The sequence below is a fragment of the Neofelis nebulosa genome, chromosome 13 (genome assembly GCF_028018385.1).
Source record: "Neofelis nebulosa isolate mNeoNeb1 chromosome 13, mNeoNeb1.pri, whole genome shotgun sequence".
NCBI classification, from domain to species: Eukaryota; Metazoa; Chordata; class Mammalia; order Carnivora; family Felidae; genus Neofelis; species Neofelis nebulosa.
Window position 1 is genome coordinate 34,647,308 of NC_080794.1, and position 22,097 is coordinate 34,669,404.

At 38.5% G+C, this 22,097-nt stretch overlaps 1 protein-coding gene and 1 pseudogene across 1 annotated transcript in view; both read left to right on the forward strand.

The window, feature by feature from the left end:
• The window catches only part of KIFBP (kinesin family binding protein), a 37,872-nt gene that overhangs the window by 3,188 nt on the left and 12,587 nt on the right, over positions 1-22,097 (forward strand). The window contains exons 2-5 of the mRNA XM_058696541.1: positions 8,177-8,275; positions 15,771-15,850; positions 16,171-16,354; positions 18,995-19,076. Of these exons, the coding sequence (XP_058552524.1) occupies positions 8,177-8,275; positions 15,771-15,850; positions 16,171-16,354; positions 18,995-19,076 (445 nt within the window). The remainder of the gene's footprint in view (positions 1-8,176; positions 8,276-15,770; positions 15,851-16,170; positions 16,355-18,994; positions 19,077-22,097) is intronic.
• LOC131492764 (ubiquitin-conjugating enzyme E2 N-like) lies at positions 9,977-11,330 on the forward strand (annotated as a pseudogene).

The window sequence follows — 22,097 nt, forward strand, 5'->3', positions numbered from 1 at the left end:
GGTATGAACGTAATGGCTAAACACAATAGTCATTCTGATACTCATTTGTAGGTTTGTTAGTTTCTGCCAAAATCACAATAATTTTTGTCTTAGAGCTTGACAAAATGAATATGTGTATCTGAAAGAACAAAGAAGAGTGAACATAAAAATATAATAAGAAAAATAATGCACTAAAACTACCCTACCTGGTACTAAAACTATACAGCAGTAGTAATTTACTTAGATTCTGTTTGTGCTAATATGTTTCTGAACTCTACTGTTCAGTTGATCTGTTTATTCCAATAGCATTACCACACTTGAATTTTATTACATCTAGTATTTGCTATACATGATGAGAGATTTGATCTCACTAATAATAAAGCAAACTAAAAGAATGAAATAGAAAAAATTGTATCAGATTGCAGAGTTTATTAAAGATACAAACTAAAAGAATGAAATAGAAAAATTGTATCAGATTGCAGAGTTCATTAAAGATACAAACTAAAAGAATGAAATAGAAAAATTGTATCAGATTGCAGAGTCTATTAAAGATACTGCTTATACTTGTCATTGGAGAGACTATGAGGAAACAGATACTATCCATTAGCATTATTATTAGTGGAAATACAAATTCACAGAACTTTTCTGGAGATCAGTAGGTATTGAAATTCCGGAGTCAAGACTTTAACTTAAAAATTGCATATCAGTATCCTAAAATAATATTGGATCAGGCATGCAAAGGTGTGTCAAAGTGGATGTTCATCACACCATTGTCAATTAAAAAAAACGACAGCATTGTCAATTTTTAAAAAAATGAATGAAATAAATATCAGTCAGTAGATACATGGTTAAATAAATATGGATACATTCATCCAGAAGAACAGTGTACAGCCATTAAAAATAATGATTTATAGGGGCGCCTGGGTGGCTCAGTTGGTTAAGCGTCAGATCTTGATCTCAGCTCAGGTCACGGTCTTATGGTTCGTGGGATCTGGTCCCACTTGGGATTCTCTCTTTCCCTCTTCTCCCTCCCACCCCCCCACCACTTGTGCATGAGCTCTTTATCTTTCTCAGAATAAATAAACCTTAAAAAAAATAATGATTTATCTTTGTTAACCAAAAATATCAATATTAAGAGGGAGAGGGAAGAGCATAGGCATGTTTGGAATTAGGTAGAATGATTCCATTTTGTAAAAGACTACATGTGTGTGTAGGAAAAATTTTGAAAGTAACACTTCATGGGAATTTATGATATTCTGACTGCTTTGTCTTAACCTGATATTTACTTCCTGGAAAACTACAAAAATACAAAACCTGGATCCACATTAGATTATTAAAAGAGACTATCCCTTTCTATCTTTGCTGAGTTCTGATGCCTTTAAGAATGATTTTTCTCCAGGCTTTCTTCTAGTTTAAAAAAAAATTAAGTTTATTTAATTTGGGAGAGAGAGAGCATGAACAGGGGAGGGGCAGAGAGAGGGAGAGACAGAATCCCAAGCAGGCTCTGTGCTCAAATCCACAAACCATGAGACCTGTGCCAAAACCAAGAGTCCGACACTCAAGTGACTGAGCCACCCAGGCGTCCCTGCAATTCTTGCTATCAGCAATATATACTTGCATTATCATGTTTTTTTTTTTTTTTTAATTAAAAAAAATTTTTTTAAGTAGCCTCCACACCCAACGTGGGGCTTGAATTCATGACCCTTAGATGGAGAGTTGCGTACTCTTCCCACTGAGCCAGCCAGGTACTCCTCATCTTGAGTGAAATTTAACTACTTCACTTTGGTAAATTCCCTAACAAATTGGTAGATTATTCTCCCCCACTCCCAGGATATATATGTATAAAGAACATGCTGTGTGTGTGTGTGTGTGTGTGTGTGTGTGTGTGTGTGTGTGTGTAGCTTTATTGAGGTATAACTGACCTACAATAAACTGTACATATCTAAAGTGTACAATTTGATGAATTTTGACATATGTATATACCGATGAAACACTTGGTGCAATCAGCATATTGACTATATCCACTATCACTACAGGTTTCCTGTGCTCCTGTGTGATCCCTCTCTGCCTCCTTTATTCTCTTTCCCTTCTCGTTGGTCCCTTCCCTACATTTTCTAGAATTTCATAATGGAATCGTGGAGTGTATACTCTTCTTTTGGTCTGATTTCTTTCACTCTGCAGCATTATTTCATCCCTGTGTCTGAGACATTCTTTTTTTTTTTTTTTTCTTTTTTAGTCTGTTAATATGGTGAATAACCTTGATTGATTTTCTGGTGTTAAAACCAACCTTTCCTTCCTGTGATAAACTCCACTTGGAGTTTGTACCAAGTAAAACTTGGGTGAAGTATTACCCTTTTTATGTATTGGACTCAATTTGCTACAATTTCAATAATTTTTTGTATCAGTGTTCATGAAGGATATCAGGCTATGGTTTTCTTGTTATGTCTTTGGCTTAATATGAGATGGAAAGCGTTCTTTCCTCTAGTCTTCTGGAAGAAGTTGTGTAGAGTTAGTATTATTTCTTCCTTACATGCTTGGTAGAATTTACCGGTAATACCTCTTTAGCTGTTTTTATTTTATATCTAACTTTTTTCCTACCTAGTCTGGTATCCTGAGGCAAGAACATGATGATGCTCTAAATGATATAATAGTTTCTTGTGTATTTTAGGATTTATATTTAAACATAATTTATGTAGAATGTCAATAGTAATTATCTTTGTGGAATAAACATTTAAAAAAAAACCCCACTAACATGTGTCAGTTATATCTCAATAAAAAGAATTGCAAAACACTAACACTATTAATTTTGAAAAATCAGATCAATTCCAGATCTGTTGCATGGTCCTTCAAGATCTCAAGCAGGTTATAGTTGAAAAGAAAAACCTTAAAAAAGAAAAAAAAGAAAAGAAAAACCTTAGTCATTTCTAGACACACGCTAGGGTTCTCTTTATCACACACCAGAGTCACTGCTTTCTGTGGCACAGGCTACCATGCATCTAGCAGGTTAAATACATGACCATTCATCAGAATAGGTGTGGCCAACTAGTTCTTGGTACTAGTAAATCTCTAGGTGAGATTTGATGTCTAGGCAAGATATATAGTATGCTGGGGTTAGGCTTAGTGGTGTCATGGCTAAATGGAGTTTCTCGATGACTATTGTCAGGAAAAATAAGTTGAACTAGAGAATTAGACAAGGTGACTTGTGGATCCATTTCTAAGATGAGAGAATGAATATTAAGGGAGATTATATTCTCTGAGCCTGGGTGAGCAGAATAATCAGTAAAGTAAATAATCAGTGTGCCAGAGCCCTTCAGATTTCTCCAGTGTCCTGCAAAGGACTTTATAAGTAATAAAGAAGAGAGAACTGTCTAATCTCAGTACGTTATCCCTGTGACCTACAGTGTCAATTACTGAGGACTGATCACTTCACCTAAAAAAATTATAGAATACATACATTATATGAAGCCAGAAGACCAGAGGTCTGCTGTATTCCAGAGTAACGATCAAGTCACCTTTAAGCTGTAGGGTTTTTAAACACTTTTTTGTGCCATGTGCCCCTTTTGCGGTCTAGTGAAATCTGTGTTTCATAAAACAGAATAATGATTTAAAAAAAAATTTTTTTTAACGTTTATTTATTTTTGAGACAGAGAGAGACAGAGCATGAATGGGGGAGGGGCAGAGAGAGAGGGAGACACAGAATCGGAAGCAGGCTCCAGGCTCTGAGCGGTCAGCCCAGAGCCCGACGCGGGGCTCGAACTCACGGACCGCGAGATCGTGACCTGAGCTGAAGTCGGACGTTTAACCGACTGAGCCACCCAGGCGCCCCCAGAATAATGATTTTAAATGCATAGCATAAACTGTAAAGAGTATAAAAGAAACTGATAATATAGAAGTTTATTGAAATATTTTTTAAGAATGCATTATATATGTTTCTTTATTCCCACATTAAATATCTTTTTTTTTTTTTTTTTAAATTTTTTTCAACGTTTTTTATTTATTTTTGGGACAGAGAGAGACAGAGCATGAACGGGGAAGGGGCAGAGAGAGAGGGAGACACACAGAATTGGAAACAGGCTCCAGGCTCCGAGCCATCAGCCCAGAGCCTGACGCGGGGCTCGAACTCACAGACCGCGAGATCGTGACCTGGCTGGTCGGACGCTTAACCGACTGCGCCACCCAGGCGCCCCAATTCCCACATTAAATATCTAATGAGTTATTTGATAACTCCCATAATTTTAATGTAGTAGAGAATGTAGATGGTATGTTTGAACTATCTGCACATGAAAAATTTTCAATTCTGTAGGTCACAAAATCTCAGGTATTATAATACTGTTGCATTTTGTTTCCTGCATTTATAATGAAAAGAAATGCCAAATTTTAGAACACAGTGAAATACGTTTGTCGTGTTTTGCCATCCATGTTCATAGACTCTGAATTTTTCTTTCTTTTCTTTTTCTTTTTCTTTTTTTCTTTTCTTTTTTTTTTTTTTTTTTCACAGAAGGAGTTATTCTAGATTCTGAACTTTTCTTCATGGATGGGCCCATGGGCCCCAGGTTAAGAATCTGCATTAACATTTTATTTAAAAAAAAAAAAACAAAACCACCCCTGCTTCTTTATACTTTTCTTATACGTACTTTCCTATATATCCCTTTCCTAGGGTAGTAGCCAAAGGTGGTAGAAGTATCAGAAGTATTCCTTGTGTCTGAAGCCCCAAGGGATGAGAGACAGTATAACTCTTGTCTAAAGGGAAGCTAGGCATCCAGTCTTGAGTTCTGACTAATTGCCCTGTAGAAAGCCTGATAGTATAGTCATGTAGCAGGGGACACACTGGCTTTGTTTTCACAGTGTTATTTAAGATATAACCTGTGTCAGGGCGTCTGGGTGGCTCAGTCGGTTAAGCATACAACTCTAGATCTCAGCTTAAGGGCTTGATCTTAGGGTTGTGAGTTCAAGCCCCACATTGGGCTCTGTATTGGGTGTGAAGCCTACTTAAAAAAAAAAGATATAACCTTGTATCTAATCAGTTTCTCCTTAGCACCTTCATGATTGCAGAAAGAAGTTGGTGCTATGGAAATCAAAAGGAAGTGCTCAACTCAAAAGGAAGTGATCAATACAAGAAAAGACATTATAAATGAGGCATCTTTGATTGGGTGGATATAATTATAAAGCTATATAATTACAAAAAATTTTTTCTTTCCTTTTTATTTATTTTTAGTTTTTAATTTACATTCCAGTTAGCATATAGTGCTCAGGAGTAGATTCCTTAATGCCCCTTACCCATTTAGCCCTTCCCCCCACTCCCACAACCCCTCCAGTAACCCTCTGTTTGTTCTCTATCTTTGAGAGTCTCTTATGTTTTGTCCCCTTCCCTGTGTTTATATTATTTTTGCTTCCCTTCCCTTATGTTCATCTGTTTTGTGTCTTAAATTCCTCATATGCATGAAGTCATATGATATTTGCCTTTTTCTGACTAATTTTGCTTAGCATAATACCCTCTGGTTCTATCCATGTAGTTGCAAAGGGCAAGATTTCATTCTTTTTGATTACCATGTAATACTCCATTGTATATATATACCACATCTTCTTTATCCATTCATCCATCAGTAGGCATTTGGGCTCTTTCCACACTTTGGCTATTGTTGATAGTGCTGCTATAAACACTGGGGTGCCCCTTCAAAACAGCACACCTGTATCCCTTGGATAAATACCTAGTAGTGCAATTGCTCGGTCGTAGGGTAGTTCTATTTTTAATTTTTTGAGGTACCTCCATACTCTTTTCCAAAGTGGCTGCACCAGTTTGCATTCCCACCAGCAGTGCAAAAGAGATCCTCTTTCTCCACATCCTTGCCAACATCTGTTGTTGCCTGAGTTGTTAATGTTAGCCATTGCCATTCTGACAGGTGTGAGGTGGTATGTCATTGTGGTTTTGATTTGTATTTTCCCCTGATGATGAGTGATGTTGAACATTTTTTCATGTGTCGCTTGGCCATCTGGATGTCTTCTTTGGAGAAGTGTCTATTAAAACAATTAAAGCAAGTGTCTTTTGCCCATTTCTTCACTGGATTATTTGTATTTTGGGTGTTGAGTTTGCTAAGTTCTTTATAGATTTTGGGTACTAACCCTTTATCTGACATGTCATTTGCAAATATCTTCTCCAATTCCGTTGGTTGCCATTTAGTTTTGCTGATTGTCTCCTTCACTGTGCAGAAGCTTTTTATTTTGATAAGGTCCCAAGAGTTCATTTTTGTTTTTGTTTCCCTTGCCTCCAGAGACGTGTTGAGTAAGAAGTTGCTGCGGCCAAGATCAAAGATGTTTTTGCCTGCTTTCTCCTCTAGGCTTTTGATGGCTTCCTGTTTTACATTTAGGTCTTTCATCCATTTTGAGTTTATTTTTGTGTATGGTGTAAGAAAGTGGTCCAGGTTCATTTTTCTGCATGTTGCTGCCCAGTTTTCCCATTTGCTGAAGAGACTGTCTTTATTCCATTGGATATTCTTTCCTGCTTTGTCAAAGATTAGTTGGCTATATGTTTGTGGGTCCATTCTGGGTTCTCTATTCTGTTCCATTAATCTGAGTATCTGTTTTTGTGCCAGTACCATACTGTCTTCATGATTACAGCTTTGTAATACAGTTTGAAGTCTGGAATTGTGATGCCTCCTGCTTTGTTTCTCTTTTTCAACACTGCTGTGGCTATTTGGGGTCTTTTCTGGTTCCATACAAATTTTGGGATTGTTTGTTCTAGCTCTGTGAAGAATGCTGGTGTTATTTTGATAGGGATTGCTTTAATTTTTTAAATGTTTATTTTTGAGAGAGAGAGAGAGAGAGAGAGCGAGCACAAGCAGGGGAGGGGCAGAGAGAGAATGGGAGACACAGAATCGGAAGCAGGCTCCAGGCTCTGAGCTGTCAGCCCAGAGTCCAACGCAGGGCTCGAACCCACAAACTGCGAGGTCATGACCTGAGCCGAAGTCGGACGCTTAACTGATTGAGCCACTCAGGTGCCCCTATAAAGCTATGTAATTTTAAGAACTTTGGAAAATATAAACAAACATTTTGTTGTTTGAAATGGTAAACATTAGGAATGTTGACTTAACTAATAATGAAAGTATAATAGCATCTTCAGATTTTCATACCATATAATTTTAATTGTTGGAATTTAAGAGCTCATCACTCTTACTTCAGGCTTCAACCAACCAGTAATTGTTGGGATACTCCTTTTTAGAGAGGTCCGTGGAAGAGATTGTAGATATTTTGAAAGCATTTTATGTGTCTGGCTCATCTTTGTCTCTATGTATATTATTACCTAGGTAACATTTTACCCCCAAATTTAGCAGCTTGAAACAACAAACTTATATCAGGAATCTAGGCATGGCTTTGCTGGTTTCCTCTGTGTAAGGTCTCTCATCAGATTATTTGCCTGCTGAAGCTGCACTTGAAGGCTCAGCTTGGGGAGATCCACTTGTAAGCTCATTCACATGGTTGTTGGTGTGATTCAGTTTCAGTTCCTTACAGATTGTTGGTCCGAAGACCTCAGTTCCTTGCTGGCTGTTGACCTCCCTCAGTTCTTGCCACATGCGTCTGTCCATAGGGTGGCTCACAACATGTGGTCGGCTTCCCTCAGAGAGAACAAGCAAGAGGGATAGAAGATAGAACCGTGATGCTTTGTAATCTAATCTTGGAATGGACTTCCCTTTACTTTTGTTAGAAGAAAGCCACTAAATTCAGCCCATACCTAAGAGAAAGAGATTATATGAGGGCATGAATGTTAGGAGAATCATTGGGGATTCATCTTAGTGGCTGTCTACCACACTACATAGGACAGTATTATTATGAGTAATTAATTCATTGTTAATCTGACTCTAGTATTATTTGATAGGTAAATACTGACTTTGAAACTATGAAAGTTTGGGGCGCCTGGGTGGCTCAGTCGGTTAAGCATCCGACTTCAGCTCAGGTCACAATCTCGCGGTCCGTGAGTTCGAGCCCCACGTTGGGCTCTGGGCTGATGGCTCAGAGCCTGGAGCCTGCTTCGGATTCTGTGTCTCCCTCTCTCTCTGCCCCTCCCCTGTTCATGCTCTGTCTCTCTCTGTCTCAAAAGTAAATAAACGTTAAAAAAAAAAAAAAAGAAAAGAAAAGAAACTATGAAAGTTACTCTAATTGGAAGATTTATGTTGTCATTATTTCTCTTTTCTTTATTTTCCAGAATAACCTAGGTATCTTGTGGTCTGAAAGAGAAGAAATTGAAACTGCACAGGCATACCTAGAATCATCAGAAGCACTGTATAACCAGTATATGAAAGAGGTATGTTGTATATCATAATTTTAAAAAATGTTTATTTTTATATATTTTTAATGACATGTCTTCTTTTTAATGTTTATTTATTTTAAGAGAGAGAGAGATAGTGAGTAGGGGAGAGGCAAAGAGAGGGAGAGAGAGAATCCTAAGCTGGCAGCACAGAGCCTGATGCAGGGCTCAAACCCATGAACCGTGAGATCATGACCTGAGCCAAAACCGAGAGTGGGATGCTTAATTGACTGAGCCACCCAGATGCCCCTGTCACGTACATTTTAGATTTTTATAGGAACTAGTCAAGAATTGAAGGCTTTTATTCCTCACTTCCATTATTAGTACATGATTGCAGTATACTCGAGGACCTCTGTATAGAGCTGTCTAGGTGGTCACCTAATAGCTGAAATTATTTTATATTAAAGACTTCAGGGTTCTTAAAAATAATCTTTAGTTAGGATCTAATGGCAGTCTTAATCCAAATATAATTGTACAGGAAATATTCTGATTTATCCTAAAATACTGATGTTGGCATATTTTTATTTATAATCTAAAAATTCTATTTTGATTTCCACTGAGAATAGGAGTGCTTAAAGGAAAGCAAACAACTACTTAAGTATCTGAAATCTTTGTGGCACTGGTTTTCAGATTTCAGCATGCATCAGTGTGGAGGGCTCTGGAGGGCTGTTAAAAACAGAATACTCACTTCCAGACTTTTCAGTAGGTCTTGGTTGGGGCCTGAGAATTTGCATTTTTAACAAGGCCAGGTGATGTTGATGCCGCTGGTCAGGTACTGCACTTTGAGAACCACTGCTTCAGAGAAAGGTTTTCAGTGATTTTTTTTCCTACCTGTGAAACCCTTTTGAAATGCAATTTGTAAAAAAACTCTTGCGCCACTGTGGTAAGCAGGTCAGCAGTACCGTCAGCTCAGTCCATTACAGATACCTCCCTATCTCCCTACTGCGGTAGTACAAAAGAACTTCTAGGGCTCCAGGGAGCAGAGACGGAAAACTTTTACTGTAGAGGGTCACAGCCCTGAAGAGGGGGCAAATCATTGTGTTACCTTCCATTCCTTACCAAATTTTACCTACTAAAAATTGACATGTGTGCAGGCAAGGGAGTATATGGGGAATCTGTATCAACAGCTTAACTTTTCTGTGAACCTAAAACTGCTCTAAAAAATGCCTAAGTTTTTAAAATGTTGGCAGTCTTCCTTTTTAGAGAGAGAGAAAGAGCACGTGAGCGTGAGCTTAGGGGCAGAGGGAAAGAGAGAGAGTCGTAAGCAAGCTCCATGCTCAGTGTGGAGCCCATCTCAGGGCTCCATCCACAACCCTGGGATCATCACCTGAGCTGATTCCAAGAGTTGGACACTCAACTGACTGAGCCACCCAGGCACCCCTGGTGTGTTGGCAGTCTTCTAAAATTAAAATGGATTTGGGGCGCCTGGGTGGCGCAGTCGGTTAAGCGTCCGACTTCAGCCAGGTCACGATCTCGCGGTCCGTGAGTTCGAGCCCCGCGTCAGGCTCTGGGCTGATGGCTCGGAGCCTGGAGCCTGTTTCCGATTCTGTGTCTCCCTCTCTCTCTGACCCTCCCCCGTTCATGCTCTGTCTCTCTCTGTCCCAAAAATAAATTAAAAAAAAAACAAAAAACAAAACACGTTAAAATTAAAATGGATTTTAGTTAATTTTGTTTTGAGAGTATGTGTAGCAGTCCTTTAAATAACCAGATATTTTGAGGTTTCTCGCATTCAGAGTTAAGAGTTAATGTCTTTTTGGGGCATCTGGCTCAGTCAGTAGAGCATGTGACTCTTGATCTCTGGGCTGTGTGTTCGAGCCCAACATTGGGTGTAGAGATTACTTAAAAATAAAATCTTAACACTCGTGTGTGAGGTGAGCAGAGCCAGTGTCGAGACCAGAGGCCAAACTTGCAATCTGACAAGATGGTCGGGCTGCCCCACAGGATTATCAAGGAAACCCAGCGTTTGCTGGAGGAAACAGTCCCTGGCATTAGAGCAGAACGAGATGACAGCAGTGCTCGTTATTTTCATGTGGTCATTGCTGGCCCCAGGGTTTTCCTTTTGAGGGAGGGACTTTTAAACTTGAACTATTCCTTCCAGAAGAATACCCATTGGCAGCCCCTAAAGTGTGTTTCGTGACCAAAATTTATCATCCTAATGTAGACAAATTGGAAGAATATGTTTAGATATTTTGAAAGATAAGTGGTCCCCTCTACTGCAGATCTGCACGGTTCTGCTGTTGATCTCGGCCTTGTTAAGTGCTCCCAATCCAGGTGATGCATTAGCAAGGATGTAGCAGAGCAGTGGAAGACCAATGAAGCCCAAGCCATAGAAACAGCTAGAGCATGGACTAGGCTGTGTGCCATGAATAATATTTAAAGTTGATCTGATCATCAAGTGTGCATCACTTCTCCTCTTCTGTCAAGACTTCTTCCTTTTTTGTTTGCATTTAATGTACACAGTCTTAGGAACATTACAGAATAAAAGCCCAGACATCTTTAGTCCTTTGGTGATTAAATGCACTTTAGTAAATCTGTGTTTTGTCCTGATTCACTGTTGTAAAACATGAATAGAAGCTAGAAGTATGATCTCAATTATTGTGAAACACTTAATAGCATTGGCCCCTTTCTGCTTTTATTCATTTCCCCTGTCGTGGTTTAAGTATAAAGCACTATGACTGAAGGTAGTTGTCTTGGTTAGCTGCAGGGGTGTGGGTGTTTTTATTATTATTATTTTTTTTTTTTTGAGGGGAAGAAGTAGTTTTACTTCAATTCTATGGGCTCCTTTCCCCCTTTTATGGTGATCTACTTGCATTGGTTAAAAGCAGCTAACCAGTTCTTTAGAATATGCTCTCTAGCCAAGTAGATGGACAAACTTGATGGTTTGAAACAAAATGGGGACATTAAACAAACATCACAGCTCTCACTAATAACACTGACTTTGCTGTCAAGTGTAGAATCCTTCCTTCAAGAAAAAGCTTGTGACCATTTTGTATGGCTTATCTGGAAACTTCTGTAAATCTTACGTTTTAGTAAAATATTTTTTGTTATTCTACTTTGCCTTTGTATAGTTTATTTTACTGTGTTTATTTCATTTTCCCAATGTGACCGTCATACTTAAAAATTACAACTGATGGGGGCACCTGGGTGGTTCAGTCCGTTAGACATCCAACTCTTAGTTTCTGCTCAGGCCATGGTTTGTGGGTTTGAGGACTGTGTCAGGCTCTGCCTTGCTGGTGCAGAGCCTGCTTGGGGTTCTCTCTCTCCCTCTCTCTCTGTCCCTGCCCTGCTCATGCTCTCTCTCTCTCAAAATAAATAAATAAACTTTAAAAAATCATTAAAAAAATAAAAATTACCGTGTGACAAGTTGAATGGCAAGAAGTGGATTTTGCCAGTTTCTTTTCACAAATGTACATTTGTGCTAAGATTTCATTGAGTGGAGTATTTATAAGCTGTCCCTGAGCATGCATAAAGCATTGGTATCTGGTATTTTTTCAAAATTTCCTAGAAATTTGAAATAAATGTGTTTGTGTTGTCTGAAAAAAAGAAAAAAGAAAAGAAAAAAAAAAGAATCAAGGTCTTACCAAGTTCACCAGTGCTTTATATGTTTCTAAAATTAGTGGTAAATTTTTAGTCCTCATCTTATTTCACCTATCAGTAGCATTTGATGTAGTTGATCAATCTAGCATTTGGCACAGTTAATTAGTCTCTCTTCCTTGAAACACTTTTTTTTACCTACCTTTCACCTCTTTTTCTTCTCAGTCTTTGAGGCTTCCCCTTTATTTCCCCAGCCTCTACACTGGAGTACCCAGAGTGTAGTCTTTGAACATCTCCTTTTTCCATCTTCATCCATTCCCCCCTCCTTTTTTTTTTTTTTTTTTAGTTTATTTAATAAGAAAGAGAAAGAGCGAGCGCATAGCAAGTGGTACAGAGAGAGAGAGGGAGAGAGAGAATCCCAAGCAGGATCCGTGCTGTCAGCACACAGCCCGATGCAGGGCTTGATCTCACAAACTGTGAGATTGAGACCTGAGCCGAAATCCAGAGTTGGACGCTAACCAGCTAAGCCACCCAGGTGCCCCTGCATTCATTCCTCTGTTCTAAATATCATCTCTTCTCTGATGACTCCCAATAATATTCTAGTCTGTACCTCTTTAATTCCAGACTTGTCTGTCCCACTGCTGATTTGACATTTGCACTTTTTAAGGAGCAGTTGTCTCTAAAACTACTAACATAGAGCTTCTGATAACCTTCCTCTTTCCTCCTCCCTTGCTGTAAATACCAACTTCTTTCTTCCAATTACTGAGGCCTAAACCTTGGAGATCCCTCTTCTCACACACTGTGTAATCTACAGCAAGTCCTGTTGGCTTCACTTTTTTTTTTTTAAGTTTATTTATTTATTTTTGAGAGAGGGGGAGAGAGAGAGAGAGAATCCAAGTAGGCTCCTCACTGTCAGTACAGAGCCCGTACTGTGAGATCATAACCTGAGCCAAAACCAAGAGTGGGACGCTTAACCAACTGAGCCAACCAGGAGTCCCAGCGTCACTTTTAAATTATATCTAGAATCAGATCCCCTGCTATTACCTGATCCAAACAACCACCCTCTCTTGCTAAGATTATTGCTGTAGTATCATAACTGGCCTCCTTCAGTCTGTTTGCAGCCTGTTCAAAGGGAGATTACATCATATCATATCACATCACTGCTTCCCTCAGAGTCTGCTAATGCTTTCCCATCTTATTCAGAGTAGACCCCAAAGACCTTATGAAGACTTCAAGTACATTATCTGATTTGGCTACCATTACTTCTCTAATTTTATCTTTTTCTGTTGTCTCCTGTCTTGTTGTGCTCTAGCTACACTGGCCTTCTGGCTGTTCCTGAAACACACCAGACAAGCTTCTGGTTCAGGGTCTTTGCACTGAACTGTTTCCTCTGCTGAGACTGCTCTTCCCTCTGGGATCTACCTGGCTCACTCACTTATTCCCTTCAGCTCGTGACTCATGTCTCCCATCCAGTGAGGACTCATTGGCCACTCCGTTAATGCTACAGACCACCCCTCCAACACTTCCTGTCCTCCTTTTCTACTTTATTTTCTGCTTCACACTTAACATTATCCAACATAAGGTTCATTTTAGTGATTTATCTTGTTTATCACCCATCTTCAGTACTAGAATGTAAGCTCCCTGGGGTGCCTGAGTGGCTCAGTTGGTTAAGTGTCCAACTTGATTTCGGCTCAGGTCACGATCTCACGGTTTGTGAGATTGAGCCCCATGTCAGGCTCTATGCTGACAGGTTGGAGCCTGCTTGGGATTCTCTCTCTCTCCCTCCCCTCTTCAAAATAAAAACAGACATTAAAATAAATAACTAAATAAAATGTGAAGATACCAAACACCTATAATATTTCATTAAAAATTAGTATGGAACATAAAACATATATCAAACTCTTTTTGTACTCAATTATACCTGTGTTTTAATTCAGAGAAGAGAGTGCTTTGACTTAGGGTTATATATGACATGTGGTAGTCCTAACAGTGAAGTAGGTATGGAAAATAATACATTCATTCCTTCCATCAAAAAAGAGTAAGCATATTAAACAGTCCTCAAAGTTATTGAGGAGATCTTAGAAGAATTACTTATCTATTGTGTGTGCCTTGGGCCTTACTTCCTGTTTTAGCCATTTTTACTTTCTGTGAATTCTAGGAACCCTAGTTGTGATACTTTTAGCATTTACATTCAGAATGTAAAATCACATTTTTAAAAATGGAAGACATTTTTGCTATTTGGAGTTTAGTGAATTCACTTTAAAGCAAGGCTGGTCTTGAGGATGGGACTATCCTCATAGAAGTAGAATGAGGCAGAGGTTAAGTAGGTCTGCTTTTTGGAAGGCTCAAGATGGCATCATAAGTGATTTACACATAATAACTCATTGAATCCTCATAACGAAATTATGAGGTAATTTTATAAATGAGGAAACAGAAGCACAAGAGATTGGGTGACTTGGCCAAGGCAGTAAACAATAGAATCACTGGTTTTAATGTCTCTGTATTGAAAGTGGGTAATCGGTATATGTTTCTTATTCTCTCAAAAAAATTAATGGAGCAAATATTTAAAACTTTGATTTGATTTTCATTATTGAGCAGTTTATTGTATTCATTAAAACAATTTTTTTTAACGTTTATTTTTGAGAGAGTCAGAGAGAGCGAGCGAGCATGAGTTGGGGAGGGGCAGAGAGAGAGGGAGACACAGAATCAGAAGAAGGCTGAAGGCCCTGAGCTGTCAGCACAGCTACTTATGGAGTTGGCTTTTTAAAAGATTTTATTTATTTATTTATTTATTTATTTATTTATTTATCTATCTATCTATCTATTTATTTATTTATTTTTAATGTTTATTTATTTTGTAAAGAGAGACAGAGTGTGAGTGGGGGAGGAGCAGAGAGAGAGAGACACAGAATCTGAAGCAGGCTCCAGGCTCCAAGCTATCAGCACAGAGCCCGACGCGGGGCTCAAACTCATGAACTGCGAGATCATGACCTGAGCTGAAGTCGGATGCCTACCGACTGAGCCACCCAGGCGCCCCTTAAGATTTTATTTTTAAGCAATCTCTATACCCAACATGGGGCTTGGACTCACAACCCCAAGATCAAGAGTTGGGTGCTCTACTGACTGAGCCAGCTAGACATCCCACTTACGTAGGTTTTTATTTGTTGGGTTTTTAAAAATGTTTTACTTACTTATTTTTGAGAGAGAGAGAGAGAGAGAGAGAGAGAGAGAGAGAGAGAGAGAGAGAGAAGAGAGAGAGAGAAAGAGAGAATCCCAAGTGACAACATGGAACCTGATTTGGGGCTCAAACTCACAAACTGTGAGATCATGGCCTGAGCCGATATCGAGAGTTGGATGCTTAACTGACTGAGCCACCCATGCACCCTTGTAGGTTTTTAAGAGATCTTTTTTTTACCAAACAAAATTAAGACTTAAAATAGTTAAAGAATTATGCATCTCTAGGGGCGCCTGGGTGGCTCAGTCGGTTAAGCGTCTGACTTCAGCTCAGGTCACGATCTCGCGGTCCGTGAGTTCCAGCCCCGAGTTGGGCTCTGGGCTGATGGCTCAGAGCCTGGAGCCTGCATCCGATTCTGTGTCTCCCTCTCTCTCTGCCCCTCTCCCGTTCATGCTCTCTCTCTGTCTCAAAAATAAATAAAATGTTAAAAAAAATTTTTAAAAAGAATTATGCATCTCTAAAGGCAAATTGGTAGAATTTTTTTTTTTTAGTGTATTTGAGGTTTACCTCCAACAGCAGTTAAAATTTTGTCAAGTGTTAGCTTGTAGTACACTCTAAAATTTTATGGTTAAGAAAATTACTTCTTGGGTAACATGAAAATGAACTAGTAAAAAAAATGAAGTATACTGGTTTTTAAAATTTTGATTTCTCCAGTTTCTCCAGAAGAGGGCGCTTGGTGTTCACAGTTTAAAATTTCAGAGTTTTGTTTTTCTTTAATTGTAGATTGGGAGTCCTCCTCTTGATCCTACTGAGCATTTTCTTCCTGAAGAAGAGAAACTTGCTGAACAAGAGAGATCAAAAAGGTGAGTAGATACAGAAATTAGCCCTCACAGGTAATTCTACATAGTATAGATAAGATGATTATTTCAAAAAGCACAGTATTTTCTTTTGAGACCCTCTGAAGGTAATAGAATGTGGTTTCTGAGATGGATTTAAAAACCTCCATTTACTACTTACTAGATATGTGACCCTGTTCAAATAGGAGGCTCTGTTTTCCTTATCTGTCAAATAGATACAATAGCCATACCCAACTCAAAGGGTTGGTAAGAAGATCAAGTAAATATATATGAAAGTTCCTTATAAAATGTAAACCATTACGCAAATATTCACTTTTTCTTCATAGATTTGAGAAGGTGTATACTCATAATCTCTATTACTTGGCTCAAGTCTACCAGCACATGGAAATGTTTGAGAAGGCTGCTCATTATTGTCACAGTACCCTAAAACGCCAACTTGAACACAATGCCTACCATCCTATAGAGTGGGCTATTAATGCTGCTACCTTGTCACAATTTTACATCAATAAGGTAAGCTTCTCAAATAGTTATCTAACAAAGTTATTGATAGTGTGTATAAAAATACTACTAGACAGAGAGAGAGAGAGAGAGTAGTACCTTGAAAATGTCATCTTTTAAAAACAGGTAGCTTTTATTTTATGGTATAAACTGGACAGAAAAAGCCCAGTTTGCCAGTATAGTAAACTTTTGTAGCTTTCTGTTGCATTAATCCTTTTGAATTTTAAAATACTGAGTTTTATCATTGTCTTACATGCTGCTAGCCCTAAAAATTACATGTTACCTAAAACCAATTCTTTTTTGATATAGCACACTATCAGTTCATTCTAGTGAGATGTTACCTTAAATTGCAGATTTTATCTGATAGATAAAAGTTTATTTTTATGCAGTGGTAATCTGTTAACTATGAGGATTTGTCTGAGGAAGTTGACTGTTAAATGTGGGCTTCGATAAAAGCATGTGATGCATTTCAGTTATTCTTTAGAATTAACTCCTGTGTAGTAATTTTTCCATGTTGGAAATATCTCTACTCAGTTCCAGAGTTGTAGCTCTTTATGATACATTTCTTCTGGAGTATCCCACAGGAACAAACTTGAGCTTCATGGTTGTTTATCAGAATTATTCAGAACCATGTTGGTATACTTTTAATTGGTCTGTTTATTCCTTTAGTCCCTAAGAGTTTTAATGCTAAAACACTTTTAAGCCACCTTTCCCAGCCGGATTTTCTGTTAATCCTCAATAAGATATTCAGGAATAGAAATTACTTTTATTTGTATTTCTAATTCACTCTGAACTTTTGGTAAATCTTTGCTTATCAGAGTTCCTTCTTAAATCTCTCTGGTTACCTGCTGCCGTATCCTTACTGGGCCTTTATCCTTTCTAAGCTTTTTGTTAGTGCTGGTTCTGTAAATGCGCCCTATGTTTAAAGTATTGTCCCACAGAATTTCATTCAGAAAAGCTATTAGCAGGCGAGAAAGGGCTATGGTGACTGCAGCATCGCTTCTAGGACTTTGGTCTAAGATCAAGCGTGTAAGTAACGCTATTGCATATATTGGAGCATTTGGTTAAATCTAACTCTCATGAATCCATTTCATTGTGGTCATCATCAAAAGTGTTATCCGGTGCCTCTGCTTGTGGCACCTTTTTTAATAGCTTCCAGAGGCCCCTTCTTTGTTTTGTTTAGCAACTTTAAAGCTACATACTCACTGTGATTTTAATTAAGAAAACTCCATCAATATTAATAGTACTAAGATATCTAGATATTAATTTAAAGCGTAATAAAAAATTTAAAGTTGTTAAGCATTGCTTATGTGGAGCATGCAGTAATTTTCATGAGTACCTCCCCCACCCTGTGCTTTTTTTTTTAAGCCAAAATGTTTTATAAGTTTTTGTTACAACTAGCTGATTTATATTGCAGAGATTTGAACCATTTTTACCAAAAAAATGCAGTTGTCATTTATATCATTCTCATCTTCATCTGGTTCCAGTGATGAGGTTTTGCTACTTTATGTCCATACCTGGCAGGTACTAAAGTCCCACATTTACCAGCCACCTAGAGGGCACAAGGCACTCACTGTTCTAGCAGTGGTTGCTTGCAGGAAGGCAATCTGGACAAAGCTGAAGTGATGGGTAAAGGATTGCAGAGGGACAGTTAAAGCTTCTTTATGTAAACTGTAACTTTCTTTGGGTTTTCAAGGTTTAACACCTTCATTTTGGTCTATAGATGTTGCTGGGCTAATACTGTACGTGGTACCCAGCTATTCGCAAGGTGGCTTCTGATTTGCTATAATAGAGAGATGCCTTTTGTGCTGAGATTTTAAAGTCCTAGCCAACCATTAAAAATCTTCTTAGCAAAATCAGGTATTATTAATATGAACTAGATATTTAATTAATGAGGGTGGCTTCCAACTAAAAGTTGGACTTTAACTTTGTATTTCTGCTGGGTTGGTCCTGTGACTTACATGATAAATGCAAAGTGTTTATATTAACAAGGAGATCTTCTCTAAGTGTTTGAGAACTTTACCATGCCCAGATTTGAATTAGGAAGTCTTCAAGTGTGTTGGTAAAGCAGTTCTATAAAGTTCATCTGTGGAAATCTGTTAACTTCAAAACTTGGTGGGAACCCTCATTCATCACATGTAAATTCCAAAAATTCTAGAAGACAGGAATCTCTTCCTATCAAAACTTACCCGTTTTGCCTTTGAATGGCGGGATGTATGAAGATATCTCTAAGAAAATTAAATGTTCAAGTCCTCTGACAGGGTGTGAATGGTCTACAGTTTATCATGCATGGCATTTTGGCTATGTGGACTGAACCTGAAGGACTGTCTGGAACATTCTAAGTCTAGGATTGTAGCCGCTCCTGTGTTGTACCTACTGGTAACCTGAAAGAGCTAACTTTCCATCAGGAGTTGTTTTGCAGCCAGTTTGGATGATTATTAAGAGTTTGGGCATTGTTACTTGAATCTTTTAGGTAGCTTTTTAACCAGAGGAAACATGTCATCTACTGTCTTAATGTTCAGCAACCACACAGGGTCTCCTTAGTGGTTTTTACCTGTTTTTATAGCTTTTCCCGTACTAGACGACTTTAAGTATTAATTGCAGATAAGGCTGTGTGATAATTGCATTTACTCTTGTTTATTTCCTCAACAGCTATGTTTTATGGAAGCCAGGCACTGTTTGTCTGCTGCTAATGTTATTTTTGGTCAAACTGGAAAGATCTCAACAGAAGACAGTAAGTTCATAATGTGCATGTTTTATTATACAACTTTTAAAAAACAGTTTGAAATCATTTTAAATTTTAGAAAATTCAAGAACAGAACAAAGAACTGCCATATACCCTTCTAAATTCACCAATTTTTAGGGGCGCCTGGGTGGCTCAGTCGATTAAGTGTCCGACTTCGGCTCAGGTTGTGATCTCGCGGTCTAGGAGTTTGAGCCCCGCGTCGGGCTCTGTGCTGACAGCTCAGAGCCTGGATCCCATTTTGGATTCTGTGTATCCCTCTCTCTCTGCCCCTCACCCGCTCGTGGTCTGTCTCTCTTGCTCTCAAAAATAAATAGAACATAAAAAAATTTTTAATTCACCAGTTTTTAATAGTTGCCTCATTTGCAATCACATTCTATTTTTCATTCAGAACCATTTGAGAGAAGATTGCAAATATTAGGCTCCTTTACTCCTTTAATACTTTAGTGTATATTTCCTAGGAATATTTTCCTACATACTCATAGAACAGGAAATGTAACACTGATACAGTTCTTTTCTCTATAATGCATATTTCTATTTTATTAATTATCCCTGTCATGACTTTCACGGTAATTTTTCTAGTATTAGAGTATCTAGTTCATGATTTCATATTGCATTTAATTGTCACATCTCTTTATTGTCCTTTAAAAAAAATTTTTTTTAAATTTTATTTATTTTGAGGGGCACCTGGGTGGCTCAGTCGGTTAAGCGTCCGACTTCAGGTCAGGTCATGATCTCGAAGCTTGTGAGTTCGAGCCCTGCATTGGGCTCTGTGCTGACAGCTCACAGCCTTCAGCCTGCTTCAGATTCTGTGTCTCCCTCTCTGCTCCTCCCCTGCTTGCACTCTATCTCTTTCTCTTTCAAAAATAAATAATAAACATTAAAAAAATTTAATAATAAATTTTATTTATTTTGATAGAGTGTGCATGCATGCACATGCATGTGGGGGAGGAACAGAGAGAGAGGAGAGAGAAAATCCCTAGCAGTCGTCATGCTATCAGTGCAGAGCCCGACACTGGGCTCAGTCTCACAAACCGTGACATCATGACCTGAGCTGAAATCAAGAGTTAGCCACTTAATCCACTGAGCCTCCCAGGCGCCCTTCTTTACTGTCCTTTAATCTGGAACAGTTCCTCAGCCTTTCTTTCTCTTTCATCACACAGATATTTTTGAAAAATATAAGCCAGTTATTACACTGGATTTCCATCAGTTGGTGTTTGATGTTTCCTTAGGCTAAGAATCAGAGTACAGGGTCACCTGAATGGCACAATTGGTTAAGTGTCCGACCTCGGCTCAGGTCATGATCTCTCAGTTCCTGAGTTCGAACCCTACATCAGGCTCTCTGCTGTCAGCGCTAAGTCTGCATTGGATCCTCTGTCTTCCTCTCTCTCTGCTCCTCTCCCACTCGTGCGTGTGTGCGTGTGTGCTCTCTTGAAAATAAACATTAAAAAAAAGAATCAGATTATACATTTTTGGTTGGAATACTACATAAGTGATCTATCCAGATGTCTAGTTTTTTAAGTATAGTGTTTTATTTAGTCTTAAAAATCACAGTTAACATGTGTATTTGAGCACATCAAAACCACAGTGTGATACTATCTCATAATTGGGAGAATGGCTTTTACGAAAAAGACAAGAAATAACAGGTGTTGGCAAGGATATGGATAAAAGGGAACCCTGTGCACTGTTGATGGGAATGTAAATTGGTGTAGCCACTGTGGAAAATAGTATGGAGGTTCCTCAAAAAATTAAAAATAGAAATAACATATAGTTCAGTAATTCCACTTCTGGGTATTTACCCAAAGAAAAAGAAAACACTAATTTGAAAAGATATATGCACCTCCATGTTTATTGCAGTATTATTTACAGTCACCAAGACATGAAAACAACTTAAGCGTCCATCGATGGATGAGTGGATAAAGAAAATGTGGTGTAGCAATCCCTATCAAAATAACAGCAGCATTCTTCACAGAGCTATAACAAACAATCCTAAAATTTATGTGGAGCCAGAAAAGACCCAAATAACCAAAGCGATCCTGAAAAAGAAAACCAAAGCTGGAGGCATCATAGTTCTGGACTTCAAGCTGTAGTACAGAGCTGTAATCATCAAGACACTATGGTAGGCACAGAAACAGACACTCAGATCAATGGAACAGTATAGAGAACCCAGGGGCACCTGGGTGACTCAGTCGGTTAAGCGTCCAACTTTGGCTCAGGTTGTGATCTCATGGTTTGTGGGTTAAAGCCCTGTGTTGGGCTCTGTGCTAACAGCTCGGAGCCTGGAGCCTGCTTCAGATTCTGTGTCTCCCTTTCTCTCTGCCCCTTCCCCGCTCACACTCTGTCTGTCTCTCTCTCTCAAAAATAAATAAACATTAAAAAAATTTTTTTTAAGAATAGAGAACCCAGATCAGCAATCAGACAACAAAAGGAAATCAAAGGCATCCAAATTGGCAAAGATGAAGTCAAGCTTTCGCTTTTTGCAGATGACATGATATTATACATGGAAAATCCGATAGACTCCACCAAAAGTCTGCTAGAACTGATCCATGAATTCAGCAAAGTTGCAGATACAAAATCAATGTACAGAAATCAGTTGCATTCTTATACACTAACAATGAAGCAACAGAAAGACAAATAAAGAAACTGATCCCATTCACAATTGCACCAAGAAGCATAAAATACCTAGGAATAAATCTAACCAAAGATGTAAAAGATCTGTATGCTGAAAACTATAGAAAGCTTATGCAGGTAATTGAAGAAGATATAAAGAAATGGAAAGACATTCCCTGCTCATGGATTGGAAGAATAAATATTGTCAAAATGTCAATACTACCCAAAGCTATCTACACATTCAATGCAATCCCAATCAAAATTGCACCAGCATTCTTCTTGAAACTAGAACAAGCAATCCTAAAATTCATATGGAACCACAAAAGGCCCCGAATAGCCAAAGTAATTTTGAAGAAGAAGACCAAAGCAGGAGGCATCACAATCCCAGACTTTAGCCTCTAC